Below are 19,765 nucleotides of genomic sequence, written 5' to 3'. Positions count from 1 at the left end.
TCTGTGGAAGAACATGTTATTAATAAATTCAGATGCCTCATTACACATGGAGTGTCTTCTATAAAGCTTACAGGCAGCCCTGTGTTTTCACAGATTCTTTACACGGGACAATGGATGGAGTGTTTCTCTTTGAAGATGTTGCTGTGGAAGACAGTAAAACCACGCAGGGCTATGATGCAATTGTGGTAGAGCAGTGGACTGTCTTGAAGGTATGTGTACAGTCTTTCATCTTTGACTTTTTTTTGTAAATCAAAACACTCCAAGACTGTGAGACAGACTCTTATGTACTGATCTGTGCTCCAGCAATACCAGCCAGGCAGCCAAAGTCAAGGGATGCAATGTTAACAGTAATGCCAGCTCACCACACTCTGGGTTTGTATGACACACTTCTGATCTTGACCTCATGCTTTTTTTGGAGGGTAGGAAATGTGAGTGACAGTGAGCAATGAAACTCAGGGCTATCTGTCTCAAAATTACAGATGTCTGCTAGATTAACTGCACAGAGGATCTCCATTGGTTGTCAGGGAAACATGATCACACTAGTCATTGTAGCATCGCAGTTCTAAAGAAGGCAGCCCTTTAGATAGGCAGGCTTAGCTGCAGCAGGAAAGCACAGAGAACTGCCTTGACTCTGTCTGTCCTCTTTCGTATGCTGAAAAAACTGCATATTCTGGGTAGGCCCCTATAGACAAACCACATGTCTCACAACTTGGCCTTCTGCAGATCCAGGTGCCCACAGAGATCAGTAGAAGCACTGCTTAGGCCAGATCAGTCAGTACCTATCTTCCACAGCAAATTTGGTACACACAGTACTTCTGTATTTGAAAAGCTGGGCTTAAATTCTTTGTGGCTTGAAGCAAAAAGAGCATTGTGGAGGGAGAAGGAATTGCATAATTCTTAGAAGTTTTTTTTTGTTCTATCTGATGTCTGCTAGAAATAGATACTATGTATCTATTGGCCTGATCATTTCACTTGGAATATATTGTAAAGGGTGTAAAATCCTTAGGCAGACGATCCCCCCTTTTGGCACACACATGCCAGAAGAACAGGGTAAGGGAAAATGGGACAGATGCTAGAGAAAGTGTGTAAAATTCCAGGAGACTAAAATTAAGGGTTTTGTTATTAGATGATGATTTTGTAGCGCAGGAAGAAATGGCCAAATTGTAATGGCTACAAACAACTTGCAGAACAGTTTAGTGTGTTAATAGCAGCTTTTCTTGTTGCTGATGTGTGTCTGAAAAATGATTCCTTTATTGCCTTAAATATTATTCCAATTATGACAGACTTGACTGTAAATTCTTGTTCATTTTCAGGGTCAGTTTGCAGTGTTGCCACTCAGGAACAAGGTTTTGGGGTAATGACAGATGGTTTCATGAGTGCATTAGGTCAGGGCTGATCAAGAAGGCAAATGTTAAGAAGCATTAATGTTAACCATATGTTTTAAACTGTTAGGAAATTAATAGAGAGTGAAACAGCAAGTATATATTGCTTCATACTACTGTGTAAGCTGTGTTTGACAGCATCTTATTTCAGAAGGCTGTGTTAGCACAGTGATTGTTCAGAGAAGAGGGTGGGCATGGTCAGAGTTACAGACAGCTTCCATATTAGGAAGACTTTACATGTGTGTCCTTTTAGCCTGGAAAAAAATAGATTTGCAGAGAATGGAATAGGTAGAGAGCTCCTAAAACATGGGAAAGAGGTAAATAGGGATTTTTTGCCATCTCTTCCAGTACAAGAACTAAGTGCCAAATGGCACTAGTCAGGTGCAAAGCAAACAAAAGAGAGATATTTCAGATAATTATTTATGCAACGGATCTGTAGAACTCCTTTCTGGACAAGGTTGTGGGTTCAGGAAGTTTAGAGGAGCTTGTGTTCATACAAGCATTTTAATTCAGGAGTACCTTTTTGAAGTGAACCCACTGATCCATCCTTAATATGCCTCACTTCATCTCACAGAATGGTCCCACAGTGCACAAACTGGATTTCTTTCAGTAGAAACTAAACCACTCTTGCTAAGTACGCAAAATATTTGGGGCATGCTTGACCTAATACATGTTACTTTTCCTTAGCCATCACTTTACAGCCATGTTGGAAATAGCTTTCTGAATTTTAAACAAATTATTGGCTGGTGGCAATTTGGCTCTCAATCAATCAATCCAGGGTTCTCCATCTCAGTAGGGTATCATAACAAAGTTAGGCATAATCTGTGTGGGCACAAGACACCTTCTGTCAAGCTTCATGACAAGGATGATGGGGATCCTGTATTGGCAGAGTGCTGACCGAAACACCAGGACACAGCAGAAGAGCATTTTCTAGCAGGGTGCTTTGAAGTGTTAGAGGCCTCGTAGGTGGAGTATCATTTGCTTTCAATTCTAGCAATTCCATGCTGGAGGACACAGCTGGTCAACAGATTAAGGAATGAACCTCCCAATGCCATCTGGTGTGTCAGGAGATGCTGTACTGCTACACACCATGTCTTTGTGAGGGCTAATGCAGAGAATCTCCTGTTCCAGACATAAGATTTGGGATGTGCAATTTCAGAAACTGACTGATAGCATATACAGAGCTTGTTGGTTTGATCAGATTATTCTCTGCTGTAATTAAAAATTTGGATGCTGGGTGTTCCTTGGCAGTTTTGCTCTTTTGAGATCAAGTGTGAGTTTTCTGTGGACATTATAAAAATGTTCCCTACCAAGCTGAAAGTGGAAGAATATGGGGAAGAAAACCTTCCTGAAGGAAGAATGTTGAGGCATTAGGGAAGTATTGCAAAGGTTTTACCTATTTAGAGAAAGAGCAGAGTAGGCCACCTTGGTTTTCTCCTCCTGCAATTTGAATAACTGCCAGGATATATCTTGCTTCATGCTTTCTGAGACATAGTAGGTGTAGGTAGGTAAAGTCATGGAATCAGTGAAAGGACTGGCAGCTGGGGGATCTGTAGGCACTTGCACAGTGCTGTACTTAGAAGACCAAGTGTTAAACCCTGTTAGAATTCACTTTTATTTACCATCAACATGGAATAATGCAGTGGCAGAAGAAGGGACTGTAAAATGGAGAAGGAGACAAAGTTCAGTGGTGACAGAAGATGTCCAAGAGCCGGTAAAGGCTTCTTTCTGTTATGAGTGTTACAAAGTATAATTGTTACAGAGATGGTTATGGAACAGTGGAATGACTCAGGTAGAGGATTGGGGTTTTTTTTAGTGCACATTCAGCTCTGATCTACATTAATGTTTTCTATTTGTTATTTCTATTTCTACCAAGGGAGTAGAAGAAGCTCTGTTGGGCAGCGTGGCATCATAAATGTATATCGTGAATCCTTACATTAAATTTTTATCGGATTTGGTTATCTGGATGAGCTTTGGAGTTACTCAGATGTGGTTTGAACTGAATGTAAATTTATTATGCTCTATCCTAATTAAGAAGAAGAAGAAACAAACAAAAGGATCCCAGCCACAATAAAAGAAAGCTTTTTTAGAAAGGGAGACATGTAGCATGTATCGATGCCCTATAGAAAGAAAACCTTTCTAAATGAAAAGGTAAAGGGTTGCTGTTTAACCATTAACACAAAAGAGAGGGGTTGGCACACCTCTTAGCAGGGAAAGTGCTGCCTTTTTAATTGCTAAGGCTAATAGAGAAAACAAGCTGAACAGTGTGATGCACTCAGTATGTGTGTAAAATGTCAGTTTGTAGAGGATGTAAAGCTCGCAGCTGTCACAGTATGTGGTCCCGCCAAGCAGCAGACAGGATGTAATAGCTCTGAGTAATTTTAACTCTTTCTTCTCAAAGTAGAGCTGTGATATCCTCTACAAATGACCACAGGACTTGTTATGACAAAATACTGCATTCATCCTTATCACTTTAACTCTAAAAATGTCAGGACATATTATTTCCACTGCAGTCCCTGAGATCTGGCCCTAAAACTTGTTTGATGGCTGTAATTCTGCTTGTGTAGGCAAATGTGGGTAGACAGTTCTGATTAATCAGAGTCTGCATGATTTCCCTCTCCCCAACTCTAAACCTGTCACCTTCCCTTCCCCATTACCCAAGACAAAATAGCTAATACTGTCTTTAAAATAGAGTGCTGTAACATTTATTTTAGATCGCTGCATTGTTCTGCCTCTGAAGCTGAGTTCATTTTGAAAATATTGTCCTTAATTTTCATGTATTTTCTCATTGAAAATCTTGAGCTGCTGATTCATCACTTTGTATTTGCTGCTATACCATACCTTTGGTGTACTGACATGAATTAAAATCTCAAATATATTGTGGTGTTGCCATTGCCCTGGCAGACTTGAATGAGGTCAGTCTCCATCATAGACATGGTAAACCTTTTAAAGTGCGACATAACAAAAGATTTAAAAATTTATCTGTGCTGAGCCTAGGTTGCAAGTTGCCTTAATGTAAGCCTTGAAACAAATTCTCTGGAAATGAGGATTTGATTTGTCTGTAAATCTGATTTAGGTCATATGTCAGTTAAGCCATGTTCTGCTGTCTCTGGCCACAGGAGAAAGGCATGACCAGGTCAGCAGAGGAGCTGATGGTGATGGGCATGAAAAGCCCAGGGGAGTCATGTGTGTGACCCTCTTTACCACTCAAAGGACAAATATGCTGCCTGGGTGCAGTATTTCAGCAATGTCTGTTGCTGGATTCTTGTTGCTTTTTAAGAAGAGCTGAACAAAACCTTCAGGAGCCTCTTATCTTCCAAAGGTTTTTATAATTCTTGTTTCATTCCTTTACATAAGATATGAAACCAGCATATATACATACATATTTGTCTGCTGAACTCAGTAGACATAGGTTTAGAATTGATTAAAATCCACATGATTAAAATCCATAGGGTAATCTTTTCATTGGTTTTGATGATTAATGTAGTAACAAAATTTAGCAGGATGAACTTAGAACATTCCTGATAATTTCTTGTGGCTGTGGTAGCACTGAACATCTAACAAGGTGAACACTTCTTCCATGTGAGTAAAGGGCATTTGAAGTAAAGAGAAAAAAAAAGCACAGTACGGATTAAAAAATCCTTCCTAGCTGTCAGAGTTTTCTAAGAATTAGCTCCCTGCTCACCCATAAAATCAAGGGAAAAGTGAACATCCCAGATCTAAACTTCTCACTTAAGGACAAGCTGAGAAAAAGTATTTCAGTCCTCTTTTATACTTCCTATAAACCATGCAGGGCAAATGTTTCTTTCGCCCAGCAGCTGTCTCCAGCTGGGCCGTAGTGCCCTGGGTAGTGCATCTGTGTGAGGATGTTGAGGGCCATGGGAGTGGGTGCTGAGACCCCCCCAGGCCACACAAAGCCCGCCTGTGCCCTGGGAGCCACTGGCAGTGGAGGGTCCAGGCTTCAGCTGCAGTGCTTGCATGGAAATAGATCATTGCTTGCATAACTGGGGAGTGAGTGGTGCACAGAGCCTTTTGGTAAAAGCCACATGTTGTTTGAGAATAAATTATAACCGAAGGGAATTGTGTCAGGGAAGCTGGCTTGGGGTGATGAAGCTGTGTGTGTAGAGCACACTGGGGTAAGTTCTCAGGTAGTGGTTTTTTATGTTGTTTTTCTTCCCCCCAGAGAACTGATGGACAAACAGTAAAATCAATGCTCGCCTTAAGGTGCACTTTAAGTGTTGCAGTAATTATGAAAGTAAAAATGCCAGAGTTATTTAAGAAGGTGTACTGATGGATTGTTAGATCACATTTAGTTCTCGTGTTTCATGGACAGTTAAGTGGAGCTGTCCCATCATATGTACAGTCTGTGCAGTGGTGAGGTCAACACATTTCATAGGATGTTTCCCTGTGGAGAACCCTCTGTGTCAACGCATCCACGTTGCCAGCTTTGCTGCTGACCCTGTGCTACTATAAATGCAGGATTGTGTTGTTGTACAAATGTACTTCCATGTTACAGGTTCAGGCAGTATCATGATCTTTCTACATGCCAGAAAATAGGATTTGCATCCACAGAAGTCACTGAAAGAAGCAGGCATTGTGGGCACAGAAGGGTTTTTTGGTTGTTATAGTTTTACCTTAGATGTGGAGCCAGCTCTGAATGCTGCTCAGCTGCCTGTGTGTGTATTGTGACTGGATACATCTGAATTGCACAAACTCTCTTAACAAGATGGTGCCTCACACAGTGTTACAGCCTTATTAAATTCTCCAGAATATTTCACATTGCAGGAATTAATATATATATTACTAATCGTAAATAACTCTAAATTACGTATGCCCAGAATATTGAAGGAAAAATCCTGCCTGTGGATTTATTACTCTTTTTTTTTCTTTTTTTTTTTTCCTATTACCTTTCTAGTGAGGTCCCCATTTGGCAGCTGCTCTTTGTTGGTCAGTGACCCACCTGCTTCCCAAAACAATTGGTGTTTTCCAAGGATGCAGGAGCCATCCCACAGCCCTTTGCTCCACAGCTAATGGATGTGTAGCAAGTGTCTGCCAGCAAGGTGCTGTGGTGTGTTACATATGGAAATTCAGGAGCAGCTCCTGAATTTCTAGCAGTACTAGAAGAACAAAGTCCTACATTTTATTGTTGAAGCACTTGTGAAACTTCACTTTTGCTTCCCATAAATGTTTTTAATGGTTCAATACTGTTATACTGTCAGCAGAAATTACCTCTTGGAAGAAGTCTGAAAAAGAAAAAGGCAAATAATTCACAAATTTAGAGCTTGAATTTAGGCCCCCATCAGCTGAGTTACTGCAAACATAAAACATTTGCAGCACACTTTTACTTGGTCATTCTTGCACAATCCAGATACTCAATTTCTGTCACTGCATTTTCTTTTTTTTTCCACTATGGTACAAGCCCTGCCTTTGCCACTTCCATTTCCTCCCTTCAGTGCCCAGGGACAGAAAAGCTTTGGCTTAGGCAGAGCTGGGGACTGGTGGCCAGCCTTGACTGGGGGTGCACAGTGCTGCCTTCATGGGCTCTCCCCTGTATTTTTGGTAAGGAGCTGGGTTTCAATGCAGTGCCCATTTTCTGCAACAAACAGTAGGTTACACTTTCAAAGCAACTTGTTTTTTTTTTACTTCCCATCCTCTTTGCCATCTGTCAGTAGATTTTGATACACAGTCTGTTAGGATTTGCTGATAAAGATTTTATTAAGATTTATTTAATGAGATTTTCAATCTACCACTCTTTAATCCATGTTGGGAAAAAAATATTAAACAGTGACAATCCATAGCTGTCTTGTAACTAAATCACATTCACTTAGCTCAGGAAAGAATGATTTCTGAAGAACTTCTGTCTCAGAAGAGCTTAGTAGTTGTCTTGTTTATTTTCTTGCTGTGGTTAAAATTGCTGCAGTAGCGATGGGGGGGGGGGAAGAAAAGAAAAATTGTTAATGCAGTTGTTTGTGTGGCTTGCCCTAGATATTATTCTTATCATTTTTTTATCTTTTTTTTTTTCCCTAATGAGCAGAAGCAACTGTGAAAGGAAAAAATGCTGGAAACAAACAATACAACTACAAATAAAAAGAATTCTTTTCATGTGATGCAAGTCAAGGGAAAATCCTAGCTCAATATGCTCTGGCTTCTTGACACTCAAGGTGTGATCAGAGATTACTTATCATCCACAGGAGAGTGGGAAGCAAGTTAATTAAAATTTTCCACCCTTTCAGTGAATGAAATGTCTCCCAGTTTGAGACGCATTGTTTGAACACTTCTTTTTCAGGAGTGCTCTGGCATAGTTTTTTTCTGCTTCTACTGGTGTTCAAATCCAGTATTTGTTAGTTAGAAAGAGCATTTATTTGAGGGAATAGTGTGTTTGAAATTTCATTTCTATTGTCGTTAATAACAGTAGATAAAATAATTACTGTATGAAATATAAAATGAGTACAAGATGACTCTTTTCCTCTGCACCCATCCCCCAGTGTGTTGTTTGTTTAGAAGCACTTTTGCTTTAGAAAGCATTTAATATGACACCAATTAAAGGTCTGTGTAACTGTGACTCCTGCTGGCAAACAAATTCCAGTCGTGGGGTAGAATTACAGCCGCTGATTCAGGAGGGGGAGGGAGAAATAATTTCATGTGGTCTTAAAAAAAGCTTCAATTATCTGTATTTGAAAGTCAGGAGCTTGAAGCCCATGTGGATTAACCTGTTTATTTTGGAGTGACTCCTTCTTCTTGTCTGTCATCTTCCAACTCAGCCAGTTACTGGGAGTAGTCTATTCCCCAGGGACCTGGAGATGAGGTGCAGTGTCTGACTCCAGCAAAGTGTTGTGGAGTTGGAGGGAGCTTGTTAAAGGGCCTGAGGAGCTCAGAGGGGGGAACACTCCCCTGTACACACTTCCTGCCTGCAGACAGACCAACAGGCACTTGGGGTGTTGGGTACTGGTGGATAGGAAAAATAGGAGGTCATCTTTTTGTGACAACTGCGTAGAACTCTAAATAGGTGGTTGGTTTTCATTTTGTTACATTGCCAGATTTATAAAAACCGGTTTTTTTTAGGCCTAATTTACTTAAATTTATTTTTTGATAACTTTTGAATGTGCTTACCTGCTTGTTTCCTTTCTGCATCACTGGGTTGTGAAATACGCCATCATCTGCTGCAGATGATGCTTAATCCTGACAAGTCAGACAGGTCCAAAGCCAGCCCCGTCTCGCTGCTCAGAGCCTGCAGGGACAGGGGGCTGTGGCAGGAGTGATGGCGTGTCCCTGAAACAAATTGGCTTCTACAGCAGCCAAATGAGCTCTGCGTGGTATTGATGTCCTTCCTCATTGCCATAATCTCCCTCTGATTTCTGACATTTGTTGCACATCCTGATGCAAGAAGAAGGTTCTCCCTGTTAATCACCTACCTTAGGCAATGAATTCAAAATAGAAATCCTCTTTACAATACAAGATGTTCCTCAGGGCACAGACAAGCTCTGCTGTGCCAGTCTTTCCTGATCTGCTTCTCTCCTCTAAATGAGCGAACTCCTGATTTTTACTCTACAAACACTGTTTGATGGAGGGAATGTTTTAGACAGGTCCTTTTATGTGGCACCTCATGAAGAGCTTGTGATGGTGGATGCTCTGACCTTATTCTAATCATCATGTTACATATTTTCATCTTTATTTTTTGAAGGTGTTGTTGACCAATCTCATAAATCTCAGTGTGTTATTAATACATCTTTTTGAGACATTACATCTTAAAGGCATCTAGATATGTCATGATTTTTATGTTACCCTTGGACACTATTTTAAAAACTGGAAAGAGTGCACAAATATCCGTCTTCCAGAGGGAAATGTGAGTCAAAGGAGACTCTGGCTCTACCACAATCACAGCTGCAGGGTGAGTCCTGATTGCTCCAGTGGACACAAGTTAAGGGCCATGTGGTGTGCCCCTTTCTCGCAGGGTGTCTCATTCCTCTCCCAGAATTACAAATTCCAGTTTGTCCAGGGTGATGTTTTAAAGAAGCACTACCTCTCTAAGCCTCCACAAGCCTCTGTGTAGAAGTAACCTTAGTAGTATTCTCTTGCAGGCACTTTCTGGGGTAGAGATTTAAAACATTTTCCTTTTAAGCAGGACTGATACAGCTTCTTCAGCTATTTGCACTTGTCGTCATGTTCAGGTTTTTAATAGGTATAGGCAGGCAGCCATTCAGTTATAAAGATATAAGTGACCTAAATTACATTCGTTAGAAGAAAGGAACAGCTGAGATTGGAATTCACTAAAATACCTTGAAATAACTACAGCAGGATTTGGATTAGTTCTGATCAAATGACTATTTCATTACTGTGGAATAAATGGATTTTCTGGAGCTGCAAAACTATTGTGCCTTCCCCAGTGTTGCGAATTGGCAGTTAAAAATCCTTATGTGCACGTGAAACCAGTGTAAGTGCTTGAGCTTTTTGGCAAATGTAATTGTTATTCCAATCAAATTTAGTTATATTTGTAGAGACTAGTAGTTACCATTTGTCTGCTTTGTGTTTATTAAAATTAAAAGCTAGCAAATATGCTGTGGCACCTATTCATTAAATTACTGGCAGTCTTGGCAATTAGACACCTCACTGTAATAATCTTAGTTGAAACCACCAGTGGTTCTTTCTGTGTGGATTGCAGGGTCTGCCATTTAGTTGAAAGGGAATGAGCAAGGCTCTGCTGGGTACATGTGCAGCAGGAGCCAGACTCCTGCACTGAAAGGCAAAGCTTTTCGTCTCGCCCACAGATTTCCTGATTCAAAATAAGAAGGCAGCGATGCGTATTTGTGGGCAATAAAAGGAACAGACTCGTACTTATATTTTTTATTGCCGTTGTTGGCTATTTTCCTTTTGATCCTTTTGATCATGGTAGAGTAACACAACTGATTTCAGTGCAGGTATTCCAGATTTGCTGAAGCTTAGACAAGTGCAGAATCCGAACAAAGCAATGCTGTCGTTTTTTAACTACTTGAACATAATTTTTCTTGGGAGGAGATAATTGATAATGTACAGTGAATTTATCCTGTTTGGATCTGGAATGATCTAAAGCTAGATGGATGAGTCAGGCAGTGTAAGAACAAGATCACAGATGTTTGCCATTTTAAACAAACTCCTTTAACAGTTTGGGATGCATGGGCGGTCAGTCATTTGTCTCATGTTTTTGAACGTTTTCCTTCCTGCCTAGCTGAACATAAAACATGACCCACTTCATGCGAAAACCCACACGTGTATTTTTTCTTGCGAGTTTTTTTGGAGTCAAGCTGAATATCGCACTCCAAGTACTGATGCCAACTGTTGCTTTTCCTTCCCCAGGGAGTTGAAGTGCAGACAGATTATGTTCCACTGCTGAATTCCCTTGCCATGTATGGCTGGCAGCTGACGTGCGTGCTTCCTACTCCCATTGTGAAGACAAACAGGTAGGGAGGGGTGGGTGCTGCCTTTTGGCCAGGGAAGTTGCTGTACAAGCACTGCAGTCTGCACAAGCAATTCCCTGTGCACTCAGTGTGGATTTCCTTGCAAGGCCTGCTGCAGCTGCTCTCAGGGTTTTCTGAGCATCACAAACCACATGTGGCAGGAAGCACGTCTGGTGGGCAGAAAGACTGCAAGGTGGCAGTGTGGTTTCTGCATGAATTTTCTGGGTGTTTCTGCCTCTCTGTAAGCTCCATGACTGTAAAATTCCTGCTCTGGATCTTCCAGTAATGTCCTTTAGAGCGAAGACAAAATGTGTTGATAATGTTTGGAGTGAGATATTCTCTAGCTGAAGAAAAGTAATTTTATTCTTAATAGATGTCTGTCTAATGCTGCTGATAGAGTCTAGCTGAGCAGAGCCCTGTGAGATTAGTGTGTCACTGCTCTAGTAGCCTTGTGTGCAGATATAATAATTCTGTGGTCTACTTTACTATTATTTATATTCTGTGTTTTTAAATATAAATACAAATCACTTAAAAATAATCTTCGTAACTGGGCAAAAACAATCATACCACTTGTTAATTATGAAGATGGTGCTTTTCACTGGTCAGGGATATATTTATATGTATAAATACACCAATATAATCAGTCATGATTTCTTATCTTAAATGAGTAAAAATACGCCCCGCTCTTTATGAGATTTGGATGAAGACTACTCCTACACATAAAAACCTAAAAAGTAAAAGGCCATCTGTGTTGAGGGAAAAACTGTACTCAAGTTTTACATAAATGTTTAAATATAAGAATGAATAGAAAATCACAGTTATGATTTGTAATCTCTGACTCTTAAAGATACATAATTTTCTTTCTCTTCCAGCTTTCTGTATCCCACTAATACCTTCAGTAACAGAGGTCAGTGCAGAAGGGCACCCAGCTGGTGGTTGTTCCTCCTGCCATGACCTACAGGGAGCACCCAGCCCCATTCCAGATCAGTGCCCCAGGAGGGAGGGAAGGAACACTCCAGTGTTGCTGAGACACAGGCACTGGAGCTCTTGGGTTTCTTCCTTTCTGTTCCAAACAATTTATTCTGTGTTTACACACTAATGCTAAAACATTCAGCAAAACTGTGCCATAGGCTGACAGGCTCTATCAGTCTGAACATTCCCCTCTCCCTGCCCCCAAAATACCAGGCTGCTCAGAGACACTAGGGACAGGCAATGTGAAGATCATTCTTCATTTTGTTCTTCTTTGACCCGCAGAAATAAGTGACTGAGATGGATTTTCGCTTTGAATGATGCTGGATGTGAATTTAATTCATTCTCAGGAGTGTGCATTTGTTTCTTTTCAGGGAGGGGAATTTATCTACAAAGCAAATTGTATTTCTTCAGAGACCTTCTTTGCCCCAGAAAGCAAAGAAGAAAGAATCTAAGGTAAATAACCTTGAGTTTCTGGTTTCTTTGGGTTTTGCTGGTGGTATTTTTATATTGAAATTGATTTCTCATAGAAGTAAAATGGTCTATTCAGTGTTCCTGTCATACACTAGCAAGGCACAAGGAATGGAACTGTTCAAATGAAAGAAACAAAAAATGCTCAAATGATGTCAAAGCTCCTAGATTTCATTCTCTGTTGAACTCACAGCAGCATAAGAAATGCAGATTTTTCTTCATGTAAACCAGCCATAAACCTCCATTTAGACCTAAAATTCTCTCATGTTCAGTGTCTGTAAGTTAGAAACAACACTATTTTCTCTCACCTATTTCCTGTATTTTCTGCTTAAACTGCTCTCTCATTCTCTCTCATTGTCTCTCTCTCTGTTTTGGTAGAACCTGGTACAATGTAGGCCTGATCATGGCTGGTGTTTCTATTGTGTAAATATTTATGAATTCTGCTGTAATTTTAATTAAACCAAGAAAAGCCTCTAGAATCCAGCTAAATTATCCGAAGGCATGGCTGACAGCTAATGATGTGTGGATGTGGATGCATGTATGTATTCCCACTTCCATTTTTAAACACACAGCTGTGGGAACCCCTGCCCAAACCTGTCATGCCATACAGGAGGGAGAAATACAGGAACTGGAAACTGAGAAGGTGATGGCATTCCTACAGTGGTCAAATTTGCCTTGCTCTTTCAGTATGCAAGGGATCAGGAAAGCCAGATGAAGTATGGAAAAGATCTCAAGAACCATGTGACAATGAGGTTGCTGACTAATGCAGCCTCATTTTTGTTCTGGCTCTGTGGGCTTTGGTGAGTGCTGCCAGCCCAATGTCACCTGCAGGAGTGCGTGCTTGACGCCATGCAGAGCTGAGCTGCAGCAGGAGATTGGAAATGCTGAGCAGAGCTGAGCACCAGAAGCATTTTACCCAGCAGTTTAGATAATTGCAGATAGTTTTCATCTATGAAGCCCTCACTGTTTTGGAGCCTGGTTCTGTGAAAGCTTTTTGGATACAGTGCAGATCAGGGGAGTGTTTGAGCTGACTGAAGGAGCGAACTGCTGGGAGTGTGACTGATATAGGATTTACCCTCTCCTATTAGCAAAGCTAGAGCCCAGAATATTGTGTGAACTTGTTACAAAGCCCATTTTCCTTGGTTTCTCTCATTGTTTTCAGGTGATTAAAGGGATCTTGGGATGAGTGTTAGAGTGCCTGTATTTGGTCATTCTTTTCCTACCACTGTGTGTGGTTTTAGTGAAAGGGATGGGAACCCATATGTGGTTGTTCATCCTCAAATAGAGAAAGAAGTATGATGCTGATTTCTTGTATTAAAATAACACATACATACCATCCAGATGACTTAAAACTTTGTTTAAGTTTTTTTCATTCCACATTATAAAAACTTACCCAGCAATGTCTGGTTGACAAAACAAAGGACTCACTTGTTGGCAGTGTTAAATACACAGGCATATTTGAGGGCAAGAATCACTACAGCACATTTTCATACCAAAGGTCAAGGAAGGATGACACACCTTGATTACAGTTCTGTAAAGGGATATAAGATTGGTTCAACATCTCTAAGTAGTTGTTGTGTCACATCAAAGATGCCAACCCAAGCATTTGATTAAAAGTTGCTGAATATTCTGCACATACAGCATCCCAGGCTATCAGGGATTTTTTTAAAGTTAAGCTGTGGCATGTCTAAAATGTTTATAGATAACCCTCAGAGGAGGGAAATAGGATGGTAACATTAAAAGGATATTGCATTGATGGAAAATGTTCTGCCCTATCTTTGCACATCAATGAACTGCTGTTCAAGGTAGTCAGAGGAACAGAAAAGGAAGTATGTAAGGACTGGTAAAACTTCTCTCTTCACTGAAAAGTACTTCTGTTAGTGTAATATTCAGTCAGGGATGAGGTTCATTCAAGTGTTCATTCACTTTATACAAAACTGATGCTTATTTCAGCAGAAACTGGCTGAATGCAGTTTTGTGAAATAACGGTGTTAAGTACCTGACTGTGTACATGTACACACACACACAAAGCCTCCTACAGCTGGATCTTTATCACATTTAGGGCCCTGATCTTAACCTTCTGTCAAAGAGAGCATTGAGTTAAGTGGAGTACTGAGTGTCCAGCACTTCTGCAAATCAAAGAGCAGAAACCTCAGGTTCTGAATTTTAAACATCTGAGCTCTAGAACTGAGATGTTATCGTTCCTCTTTCTCTAAAATGCAGTTTTATTGAAGTGGAGGATAACTTCCGTTAAGTAAAACCAAGAAGAGTTTTGTGAAAGCCACTTTCTTTCTTTTTTTCCCCTTCTCCTTTTACATTAAGTTCTGGCTACCGGGAGGAAAACTCCATTGTTCCAGCTTTGTAATCTAATAATGAGTTTTGAATGACTTTTTGATTAAGGAATAAATAGCTAGATGTAAAATTTATGAATACAATATCTTTTGGCCAACTTCAGCACAGACTCAGTTTCACTTGAGAAAATGACTTTTTTTAATGTGGTTGGGTTTGCTGAACATCCTGATGAGATTACATTGCCTTCTAACCCATTCCTGAGCTTCCATCAGCAACTGACACTGCTGAAAAAATGGTTGTGCACATTCAGAGGTACTTACCAAACTTGTGTAGGATGGCTTAGCAGCGGCTTAGAACCATGGAGCAAGTCCAGAAGAGGCCTTGTAGTTGGTAAGAGGACTGAGCACCTCTCCTCTGAAGACAAGCTGAGGAAGTTGGGTCTGTTCACCTTGGAGAAGAGAAGGTTGCATGGAGACTTCACAGCAGCCTTCCAGTATCTGAAGGGGGCCTGCAGGGAAGTGACAAAGGGACTCTTCACCAGGAAGTGTAGTAGGACAAGGGGTAATGGCTTCAAACTGAAAGAGGGCAGGTTTAGATTGGACAGTAGAAAGAAGTTCTTTACTGTGAGGGTGGTGAGACACTGGCACAGGTTGCCCAGAGGAGTTATGGGTGCCCCACCCCCTGGCAGTGTTGAAGACCAGGTTGGATGGAATTGGAGCAACACGGTCTTCTAGGAGGAGTCTCTCCCCATGGCAGGGTAGTTGGAACTAGGTTACCTTTAAGGTCCTTCCAGTCCAAACCATACTATGATGCTGTGACTCTGTGGTCTGGCTCTCCTTGGGAAGCTTGATTTGTTTTTTGACAAACAAAACAGATATAATAGTGACATATTTGTCAGCCTTTATAAACATTATACATGTCAAATTAGTGTTTCAAGGTGCTGCTAGTTCCCTTTTTGTTTTTTAGTAGAAGTTAAAACAGTTATGAAATGGTGCCTGTGGCAAGTCCTGTGAGAGTGCTGCAAGTAGCAGCCTCATGCTTTCTCATCAAAAGACATTCATACAGATGGTTCAGAATGTTTTACTGTTTGGGTATGGTCGTGGGTGTGGTGTTAGTTCTGCTGTTAACCTGGTGAAAAGCCTGGAATAATGCCATAGGATTGCTTCTGTGTGCACTTACGCAGCTTTGCATATCCTTCCCCTCCACACAGTGTAGAGAGGAACCCACCAGCCACATGCAACAGCAGAACCAGAAAGCATTGAGCTCTCCTTCCTCTGTGTAACAGAGATATCTGTGTGGGCAGAAATCATCTTAGGCCATCTGATTTGGTCAGGCAACTTCTTTTAATCTTGGATCTTTCTGGTGAAACCTTTTAGTCTTTGAATTAAAACTAACTGATCAAAACATGTCTACTCAGGAACGTAGAAGTCCACGTGAGATTGATTGCCTCTAACAGTCTTTAACATTTGGATCCCTTCTTTGTAGTTTCACTGGAGGTTCTCCAAAGAAGACATGCACAACAGAAAAATGAAGAATTCCACAAAGGCGAAATTAAGTACTAGGGAGAAGCAAAGGGCGCAGGAGATGCAGGAGTTTGAAGTCACAGAGAACACGAGAAACTTAGAAGCACAGATCTCCAGAGCAGCCAAGCCTGATCCAGAGCAGCAGCCAGATGATGTCATAGACTTGGGAGACGAGGTTGGCGGGACCAACGACAGAGGTGCCCAGCAGGACGGGGCGTGTCCTGCCGGCTGTGAAACCGGTGACAGTGCGGGGCAGGGCTGCCTCGGCCAGGGCTGCCTCACGGGGGAGGCTGCGGAGAGCGGGGGCTGCGTGGCAGGGCTGGATGGCTGCAGTGACGGGGCAGCGCTGGATATGGACTGCTCCTGTGAATAAAACCTGCTTCTTAGGAACCCTGACACTGATACTTTGCCAAGACAAAAGAACAGATTTTGATAATCCCCACCACTAACTCCATTGCTCAACTCAGCATTTCTTTTTTGCATTTCTTTCATTTACTTTGCTCTTTAGCACTCTGGTATCTTAATGTTTTAAGTATCTACAGGGCCCAGACTTTTCAACCCATAGAAACTGCAAAATTCCTTTCACTGTACGTAGTGGGAAATGCTCTCCTAGAGCTACACTTTAAATTAAAAAGTGGGGAGGGACAGAAATCATACTTTTTTGCATGACCAACCTTAGCAAGCCACCTTTGAGCCTGGGTCAGGGCAAGGGTTCCGTCTGGTCAGATTTTACTGTGTAGTACTTTGTTGTCCACGTAGCTTTTCTGGAGAAGTTATTGTGCCAGATGTTATTTTGTCACTAGGCTTGTAGTGTCATAAAAATGATACTTGGACTTCAAGAGGTTGAAATTGAAGTTGGAAAGCTTAGATAATGGCTGTTATCCATATCTTTCTCCAGGAGCACACTCACTGATGATACTCACTTCTGAATTTTATTAACCCTTATAGATCTTATGCAATAAGCAAATTGTGTACCTGTTCAGGAACAGTGGGTAAACAAACCCCATGGTGGATTTGTGAGGTGGATGATTCTAGTACAAAATGCAATTTCCTGTTTGGTCATTGCTAATCAACAGTTCATCAGGAGCTGTGGTGGCTTCAGAAGACAGAAAAAGAGGAAACAAAAAGGCAGGAAAAAGTACTTTGGTCAGTGGTTATCATCACTAATATTGGAATTAGTGTTATCTCATGACAAAACCTCCTGGTTTTGCACCACTTCCTCATTGATACAAAATACCTTGTGGTAAAGAACTAAAATTGTACACAGGGGTCTGTGGCCAACAAATGTCACTGAATGACCTTCCAAAATGAAAATACCTTAACAGATTGTTTTTTCATACAAGTAACCATATTCTGGGAGTGATACCTAATGGAATTCTGTAAAGTTACCAACATTTTTGTGTTTGAAGCTACATATAATACTTACAAGTGAATGTACATGTAATATAGTTTCTGTGCCAATGTTCTCCAAGTACTTCAGTATTTTTACAAATGTAGGAAGGAGTGGTTTCTCTCTTCTTAACCACCTTCATCCTTGTTTAGAAGTGGTCAAATAATCTGGTTACAAGCTGAGAAAAACATTGTAAACTCCCCTGCTTTTCTTGTTTTAAAGCAAGAGGTAGAGCTCTGTAAGTGATTTGCTGTTTTTTCCCTTGACTGAATTGTGTTTGATGATTTTCCTTAGTCTTCAAATCAAAATGCTGTACAAAGGACTGTGTTCTGAATCAGATGTACACCTAAAGTGGTTCAAAAGCATCTTTCATGCCTAAAAATTACTCAGTTGGCAGAACATTGCAGAAAAGGGAAAAATTACATCACTTAAATATTCATTTAATTGGGATGAAGGCACTCAAGTTTAAACCATTTGATTTCACACACACAAAGCACAGTGGTAGTTTTGTCATTGATTAAAGAGTGTTTTATTTTGAATTCAGTGGTTTAACCACAGGATTGTAAGTAACTTCAGTTTCTGATGCTATTTTTCAGTTGTTTCATTTGGTATTTTGAGATTACACTGGGGTTCCAATAGCCTCAAAAATAGGTTGCTTCAGTTGTTCTGCTTAAATACAAGGTCTCTGCTTTGTACAATTTTAAGTTCCTGTCTGCAGATTTTATTAGCATAAGATCCTTTTACTGATGGTTTCTATCTCAAGGACCAGCTTTGTATTAATCTTGTTTAAAAACTTCACTATATTTAATGAACATTTTGCTAGTAGAAAGTGTTTCAGTAGAAAGACCTCTCCAAATACTTTTTAAGAGAAAACGTTTATTGGATTGCCATTTGACCCTGTTTAACTGAATCCAAACTGCTTACAAAACTAAAGAGAAATAAAGGTCATGAGGAGATTCCTTATTTGTGGTGTTTGCACAAATGCCAGTTATTTGTCCCCAGAAGGAGGAACTCAGTTCTCTAAGTAGTGATGAGGGGGGAAGCTCCTTACTGAATTAGCAGTAGTTACTGGTTCTACAGAACTGGCTACTTGTTTTTCCTTTCCCAACAGAGCATGGAAGAGCCTGTGGGGAAGTTGCACTTGTTTAAGTGAAGGCTTGATTTAAAATTATGTTCCTGTAAAAGCTGGCTCACAGTTGGGAAGAGTGGAAGAGAACTTGCTTGTTTTTTCAGTTTCAAAAGGGCAGGGTTTGGGGTTTATAATCTCATAATCAGTTCCAACTTGTGACTTTGAATTACTCTGAGCTGGTTCAGCTGTCTGAAGCTGTGTGTGTGCTTATGCCATGCCCCTATCCCAAGGAGAGTGAGAAAGCCTAAATCATCTCTCAGACAGATGATCCAGATGTGATGAGAGCTAGGGAAGGCAGGTCTGTGGTGCAGCAGCAGGGCTCCAAAGCTGTTACCTGCATTTTATCTCAGCTGCCTTTGCAATTTTGGGCCTGAAAAAGCAGGACCACCAGAGTGGCCAGGGAAGTGAAAGACAGCAGTCAGCAAGTGGTCATCTGAACAAGCCACCAGCTGTTACAGAGGAGAAGTTCAAAGGAGAAAATCCAGCTCAGGCTTTGGAATGGGCTGCCTGGGGCAGTGGTGGTGAGGCAAATGGTGGAGGTGGAGTCACCTTCCCTGGAGGTGTTTAAGAAAAGACTGGATGAGGCAAATGAGGAATGTCAAAGAGGAGTGGCTGAATTAAAAATGGAAAAGGGTTTTTAAGTTGCAAGAAACAGCGGGGAACAGGGGCAGAGGGGTACAACTATGATGGCTAAGGTGTCCAAACTCTTGAAGCATCATAATGAAAACAGGTTTGTTAAGAGGGGTTAAGTGCACAAACTATGGCACTGGTACTTCAACTTGCGTTATGTCTTTGATTATTAGATCTGTGGACTTGAAAACAGTATAAATGAAATAGCCCAAAGTAGCTTTAATACATGTGTGGAAATGAAGCTGAGTACAAAACAATATACCCATTTCTCCCTAGTTTGGCTCCTCTGTCAGCCTCAATTTCTGAGGTGAGCAGAGGAAGAGCTCTGCATTTGGATACCCTGCTTTTTCTTTGTAGTTGCTGTGACTCTACATTTGCCTCAGGGAGCCAATTATAGGGCAGAAATGAAGCATGATCAGCCTTTCATGCAGGAATTTCATCCTCCCAGAACTGAAGAGTGTAAGAAGAGCAGATACTAATTTCTTGCTGATAAATGTTTCTCAAAAATATGAGGAATGCCAACAAACAACACACCTGTGAACTGAAGT

The 19,765-nt window shown here is 40.9% G+C and overlaps 1 protein-coding gene across 1 annotated transcript in view; it reads left to right on the top strand.

Annotated features, from left to right (window-relative positions):
* RFTN1 (raftlin, lipid raft linker 1) overlaps positions 1–19,759 on the top strand; it is a 97,545-nt gene extending 77,786 nt beyond the window's left edge. Inside the window, exons 7-10 of the mRNA XM_083859097.1 lie at positions 94–209; positions 10,713–10,816; positions 12,157–12,238; positions 16,031–19,759. Of these exons, the coding sequence (XP_083715223.1) occupies positions 94–209; positions 10,713–10,816; positions 12,157–12,238; positions 16,031–16,441 (713 nt within the window). The 3' untranslated portion in view covers positions 16,442–19,759. The remainder of the gene's footprint in view (positions 1–93; positions 210–10,712; positions 10,817–12,156; positions 12,239–16,030) is intronic.
* The last annotated feature ends 6 nt before the right edge of the window (positions 19,760–19,765 follow it).

Source organism: Zosterops lateralis (genome assembly GCF_965231275.1).
Source record: "Zosterops lateralis genome assembly, chromosome: 1".
Lineage (NCBI taxonomy): Eukaryota > Metazoa > Chordata > Aves > Passeriformes > Zosteropidae > Zosterops > Zosterops lateralis.
This window is presented reverse-complemented; position numbering and strand designations above follow the sequence as displayed.